A 7,146-nucleotide genomic window follows, 5' to 3' on the forward strand; every position below is an offset into this window, starting at 1 on the left:
CAGGTGAACAGGTGAATACATTTGTCAAACTCATTTGGGGCGCCTGGGTGGCTCAGTGAGGCGTCCGACTCTTGATTTCAACTCAGGTCATAATCTCACAGTTCGTGGGATAAAGCCCTGTATCAGGCTCTGCTCTGACAGCAAGGAGCTTTGCTTGGAATTTTCTCCCTGTCTCTCAGCCCCTCTCCTGCTCATGTATGTTCTCTCTTTCTCTCTCAACATGAATATTTAAACCATACACACACATTGAACTCATCTGTTACACAAGTAAAACATACTGATACCTGCAACATACTTTGAAGTACAGCAAAAAATTAAGAGGGTTTAATGAATGGACAGAAATGGATACATGGATCTGTGATAAAACAACGTTAATTGTAGAATCTAGACGATGTGTATATGGGTATTCACTGTATAATTCCTTCAACTTTTCTGTACTTCTGAATATTTTCATAATAAAATGTTGGGAACAAAATTTTAATTATGAGTTACTACATAAATAATCTATACCAGGTCAATAACAACAGGTGCCAAGTGACTGCCACGTGAGAAGCGCTATGGCGGACACTCACATATGTTATATCCAATGCCCGCAGCAATCCTGCAAGGCAAGTATTATCCCCGTTTTCCAGACTGGGAACTGATGCACAAAAAGCCTAAGAAACTTATCCTAGTCTCAGACAGCTATTAAACGGTAAAGGCAGGATTTTAAACCCAGGTCTGATTCCATAAGGGCTGCTCTTTCTGTTACATCACACGGCCTTAACAATAAACCTAAGAATTTGGCCCAATTAATTTTTTCATACTACTACAGAATTCTGTGTTATTTTTCTAAGAGTTTATTTTTAAGTAATCTCTACACCCAACATGGGGCCCAAACTCACAAGCCGAAGATCAAGAGTGGCATGTTCCACTGACTGAGCCAGCCCGCACCCGTGTTATTGACTAGTAGTAGTAATAAGTGGGTTAACAGCAAGGGCTCTGGAAACAGTGACACTGTCCTTCCATTGTGATGCGATAGGACATAGCATGGATGCTGCTATTCTTATCTCCCTTCAACAATATTATGTGTTTTATGACACTAGACATGAATGCCAAAACCATGACGCCATTTTCTCAAACAAAATTCTTTACCTCATTTCTCGTTCTTCATGTTGAGCGATAAGGTTGCTATAAAAATTCTCCAGTGTCACTTTGGTCATTGTCACCCTTTCCTTTGTGTGATTACTCATGGATGAGCAAGGTGTTGAGCCTGTCATTGCCATGGCTGCTAGAAACGAAAAAAGAAAAGGTATTAGTTTTGGAGTTAGAATCCATCAACTAAGCACTCTCCTACCCTCCTGGTAGGAATGTATAGTGATATAAGTTTTCTGGAGGACAAACATACAATACAGAACAAAAGCCAAACAGGACACTTGGTGAAAATAAGTATGTATTAATGTCCTATGACCCAGAAACACCATCTCTAGGTATAAGGCCCAAAGAAATTGTCACGCAGGCTCTTAAGGAGATATGCACACAGATGTGACCTCCAGGGGATGTCTAGTATGCCATCATTTGTGATATAGGAAGTTGAAGCCAATTTAGTGAGAAAATAAATAAAAAGCTGTGGGTGCACATAAAGAAATAACATGCAGTAGTCAGAAGCAAATCTATCTGTACCTAAAAGTGACATGAATATCTTTAAAACATGTTGTTTAAAAAAAAAAGTTGGGGAGAGGGAGGGAGGCAAACCATGAGAGACTCTTGAACACTGAGAACAAACTGAGAGCTAGTGGGGGTGTGGGAGGGGGCAGGAGGCACAGAGGAGGGCACCTGCAGGGATGAGCACTGGGTGTTACAAGGAAACCAACTTGACAATGAATTATAAAAGAAAAAAAAGTTGTTAATTTTAAAAAAAGGAAGAGAACAAGATCACAATACTGTGAGCGTAAATTAAGAGTATGTAACACAGACACAGTATAATTCTTTGCCATCCAAGAATCTACCTTGAAGAAATCAAAGACCCACAGGGATTCATCCACAAAGAGATTCAACGTAGCAGTGTAATGACAAAGGAAAACTTGATATAACTTGAATATCCAATAATAGAACTGATTAAATTATGTATGTGTTTACTAGATATGCACAGAATTATTTGAAATACATATCAAAATGTTACCATCGGCTTACCTCTAGGCAATAAGAACACAATAAATCATTTTGTTCTTGTTTGTGCTCTTCCATAATTTCTATTATTTTCTTCAATGAACATGTATTATTACTATTAAACTAAGAGTTACTTTTAAATTTACCATTTCTACAGTTAAAAAGACCTATGACTAAAATGCTCATTTATAGGTATTCATGTACTCTGACATGTCTTAAAATAATTTGGTAAATGCTTGCTATTTGGATTTACAAGTTAAAACAATAACTATGATTTTAAAAACAACACTGTTGCAAAGAAATAACCTGTATCATAATTTTAGTGATGGAAGATAATCTTAAAAACAAGGGTCCCTAACCTCCTAGCTTTACATAAGAGAAAATTGATACCAATAAGGTTTAAATAGTTTATAGAACATTTTTTTCCTAACTAAATCTAAATTTCATACCCCCACCCCAGATATTTTTGCCAGCCCATATTGTCACACTTGGCCAGACCATTCACCAGTCTGGACCTGCTCCAGCACTGGCAATAATGCTCAGTATTTTATCCTTATCATGCCTTCCTCCAAACAGGACCACCTGCCTCTAAGTCTATCCTTTCATCCTGATATAAAGCAGAGTAAAAAGCAGGAGGAGCCAAGGGCCATTTTCAAAGATAGCACATTCTATGAGAAGTTTCTTTCAGGTTCTCCCCTTAATACATAGCAGTTTTTTAAATTGTCTCACAGATTAAAGCTATTAATGAATTATCCAACACTTATTATCACTAAGACAAGAGGCTCAACAGTTAGCAATTTTATTAAAAGATATTCAGGGAAATTCACATAAAAGAATAATCCTTTGAAAGCAAAGAGATTCAAAAGCAAGGCTCCTTTTTAAATGTTTTTATTCATGATGTGCCAAAATGATCCACAATCACAAATTCAAGAAAGTGAACTCAGCTCTACCTTACTATGTTATTTGCTATTATGCTGTTTTTTATGAGGAAGTTTCTGCTAGTACCAAACAAAGAAAACTCACAATGTTTTTAGGACATCAGTAGAATTTTTCAAAACCCTCTGGTTTATGAAGCTTGCTTGGGTGTGGTTCCTTATTTGTCAGCCTGTACCCCCTCCACCCACAATGAAAACCACATGCACTCTATGTCTGGTGAAGAAATTTTGAAACCAGATTTAAAAACAGCTCTGAAGCAAGGGAGTGCTTTGTGCTCCTCCCTGGTCTCAACATTTCTGGAGATGTTTTTATAAATACACAGATGTGGTTACATTTTAAGAACTGAACTTATTTTAATATAGAAATGCAACTAGAGAGTGTTTAAACCTAAGACAAACAGTCCCTTCCACGTAATTACGTGGTTAATAAACATAAGTTGAGCAAGTTAATGATTTTCCAGTTGTCAACAGAACTGAGGAACAAAACTGCATTTACGTTGATAGGTATATAAATACTGACGTGGAGAAAGTTTTGACTCATGTAAGTCACTGGCATAGCTTCCTAAGTTTTTAAAAAGATCAACAGGAGATTAACTGTACTCAAAGACAATCGTATAATAGGCTGACAAATTTTCTAGCAGAACGATTTTCAACCTTCACATACAGTCTCTAATGTAACAGCAAAGATTGCACTATCCTTCCCTTTGACCTTTCTTCAAAACCTCCTCCTCCTCTCCTTCCTCCACTCATAAAAGGATTAGCCTATTTAATAACCTTTCAACGAAAGATACAATTACCATTGCCCTATAGCAATGTATAGGTTTACTGGGTCAACCAAGTACCTTTTGTAAGACCAGGCTTTCCCTCATGCCTTTGATAATTCAAGCCTTCATGCGCTGACCTACAGGCTACTGGAGGTCCCTTCCCTATTTGTTTCATTCTCTAACTCTACAGAATTAGGGAATAGGTAGGTGAGAAATTCTTTAAAGTTTTATTTTTTATTTTTTAATTTAATTCTGAGAGACAGAGAAAGACAGAATGAGAGCAGGGGAGGGGCAGAGAGAGAGGGAGACACAAAATCTGAAGCAGGCTCCAGGCTCTAAGCTGTCAGCACAGACATGGAGATCATGACCTGAGCTGAATTCCGACGCTTAACCGATTGAGGCACCCAGGCGCCCCTTAAAAGCTTTACAAATTTAACAAACGAATTGGATCTTTGTAAGTCAGGGGTAGGTACTGCAAACATAAAAGTACACACATGTAAACCACTGTTTTATTCAACCTGGACAGCTATGCCTGGCTGACTGACTTTACAATGACCTCTCTGAATACCCCTTCCCTCACCAATTCGTCATTTCTCTGTGACTGACCATCACAATCTCTGTGACCTTCCAGTGGGCAAATGAACACGGAGGCTAAGACTATTCCTTGACAGGCATATACCTTTGGGGCATCGGGGTGGCTCAGTCAGTCCAGCCTCTGACTCTTGATCTCGGCTCAAGTCATGATCTCACAGTTTGTAGGGGATCGAGCCCCACGTGGGGCTCTGTGCTGACAAGCCTGCTTGGACTTCTGTCTCTCCCTCTCTAACTCTCAAAAATAAATAAAAATAAACTTTAAAGAAGAAGAAGAAAAATCATGCGTCTTAACTTCTTCTGAACTGTAAGCCACTGGGAAGCAAGCCCCTCTCTTACAGTATTTTTAATATCGTCCCATCTCACGCACAGTGCCACGCACTTAGTAAGCACCTTACGAAAGATTTACTAAGAAAGCACTCACCTTTTATGACCATTACTAGCAGCTGAGAATATGTTTGATGGGAATGGTGTTGGGACCTGAAATGGTTTTCTATACAAAGTTGGAGGGTGGCATTCTGGTCCCCTTGTGAGGAAGCCGCTATCTAATGTTTGGGGTGGAGAGTGGAGCTCATTACCTCAGACAGGTTTTATGTTTACAGAAACCACATCTACTGCCTGGCTAATTCTATAATTCTAATTCAGAGCCAAGGTGAGCTGGAAGGGAGAGGAAACACAAGGTCTACCTCACCAACATTTCCTCTGTACATTTCAAAAACAAGTGTCTCTTTGTGTCTTTCAGTTAATTCAAAATGCAGCCTGGGAGATCTGGTCTCTCGACTAGCTGTTCTACACATTTTCTGACACAGACTTTCCTCTAAGCCCTTATCGACTTTTCTTTTCCACTCTTTAACAAAAAAAAAAAAAAAAAAAAAAAGCTTCACTCAGTTTTCCTGTGATTTTAAGATAATCTGAAGCCCAGCACCCGAAGACTAACCACAGGGACGGGAGCAGACTCAAAGGAACCAGACCCCAAGGTGGGCTTTCCACCTCTCTGCCTCCCACACCACCTCTTAGGTTCTCAGACCCCAGAAAAAAAGGAAAAGAGGTGGAAACTGGCAATGACTGAGGTCCCAGCGGAGCCCGAGCTGTTGTAACGAGTAGACAAAGCTGGCAACGTGGGAAAGAGAAGACAGCCGGGCTCCCCGCCCCAAACTGCACAGAAAGAAGGAAAAGAATGGGGTGGGGAGCCTGGGACTGGGAAAATGTGGAGAGGAGCGACAGGGGAGCCTCCGAAAACCGAGAGGAGGAGGACTGTCAGGAGGCTGAGGACAGCGGCCAAGGGGCAGGCAGGACAGCGCTGGAAAGAGGGCGTCGGCGGGAATGGAGAATCCCAAAAAGGGTCGGGAGGAGATGAGGGGGAAAGCCTGGGATGGCCCGAAGACAGCGGCGGCGAGACACTCACCAGAGCCCCGCGGGAGGAAGGGCTGGGGGCGGCGGCCAGCCGCGGATGCCGGCGCGGCCAGCGACCTCTCTGGACGGGCGAACAGGCGAAGCCCCGGCGGCAGCACCCAGACGACCAGAGGAGAGGAAGGGACGCCTAAAGGACTCTGAAGCCCCGGCCGAGGGGCGGTTGCGGGTAAGGACAACAGGAAGCGCTCCAACTGCCGGAAAAGACGGCAGCGCGCAGGGGCCAAGGCAGCCGAGTCCCTCGCCGCGGAGAGGAGCAGGCTCGGCGGGCAAGAGCCGAGACTGCGCAAGCGTGACTTCCCAGAGACGCGGCGGGGATTTCAGGACTGCGCGTGCGCGGCCCCGCTGCTCCCACTCTCCCCGCCTTACCTGAGCAGGAGTAGGGGTGTGGAGGGCACAAGTGTGAGGTGCGGAGCGCCTTCCGGCCAGGCGAGGCTGGGAGGTGGGGGGGAGGCTCCATTTGTTTCTGGGTTCTTTGCTTTTTTTTTTTTTTTTTGAAATAATTATAGACTTAGAAAAGCTGTAGAAGTGATACAAGGAAGTCTAGTATACCCATTACCCACTCTCTTACGCAACTACACTACATTATCAAAACCAGGAAATTGACATTGGCACAAAACAATTGACCAGAACAATACAATTGACTAGACTGCAGACCTTACTCAGATTTAGCCAGTTTCCCATGCACTCGTGTGTGCGTCTGTGTGTGCTTGCGTGTTCACACTCATCTGTAGTTCTGTTAAATCTTAACACTTGTGTAGTCGTCATCCCCCCTTCCCTTGATTTTCAGTCATTGTATCAATAAGACGAGCTGGAGCCCTTGGCCCCATCTTACTCTTCCTTAAGAGTACCTTACTTACCTAGGATCGGGCAAGTTCTCACAACACCAGGCTGTCAGGAGGGCATCCCAGTGTGCACAGAACCTGCTTTTCAAGGCTACCCAACCACTTAATCTGTACCACCACTTGGGGTAGAGATCCCAAGCCTTTGGACACTCATTCATGGACCACAGTGCTCTTGACCAGAAAGTGTGAGGTTCCTGGAAACAAAGATAAGTTAAGGCATGGTGCCTGCCTGCCTTCAAAAAGACCATCTGGGGGGAACCTGGTTGGTCAGTCTGTTAAGCAACTGACTTCCGCTCAGGTTATGATCTCACGGTTCATGAGTTGAGCCCCACCTCAGGCACTGAGCCGACAGCTCAGAGCCTGGAGCCTGTTTCAGATTCTGTGTCTCCCTCTCTCTCTTCCCTTCCCCCAATAGTGCTGTGTCCCCCTCTCAAGAATAAACATTAAAAAAAA

At 43.0% G+C, this 7,146-nt stretch overlaps 1 protein-coding gene across 3 annotated transcripts in view; it reads right to left on the minus strand.

The window, feature by feature from the left end:
- The window catches only part of STK38 (serine/threonine kinase 38), a 41,032-nt gene extending 34,896 nt beyond the window's left edge, over positions 1 to 6,136 (minus strand). Inside the window, exons 1-2 of one of the 3 annotated variants that reach the window (XM_029943490.1) lie at positions 5,844 to 6,136; positions 1,135 to 1,270 (exon numbers count right to left, since the gene is read on the minus strand). In XM_029943490.1, the coding sequence (XP_029799350.1) occupies positions 1,135 to 1,265 (131 nt within the window). In that variant the 5' untranslated portion in view covers positions 1,266 to 1,270; positions 5,844 to 6,136. The remainder of the gene's footprint in view (positions 1 to 1,134; positions 1,271 to 5,843) is intronic. The other 2 variants (XM_029943489.1, XM_029943488.1) reach the window with 2 other exon arrangements.
- Between the last annotated feature and the right edge of the window lie 1,010 nt (positions 6,137 to 7,146).

Source organism: Suricata suricatta, chromosome 7 (assembly GCF_006229205.1).
Source record: "Suricata suricatta isolate VVHF042 chromosome 7, meerkat_22Aug2017_6uvM2_HiC, whole genome shotgun sequence".
NCBI classification, from domain to species: Eukaryota; Metazoa; Chordata; class Mammalia; order Carnivora; family Herpestidae; genus Suricata; species Suricata suricatta.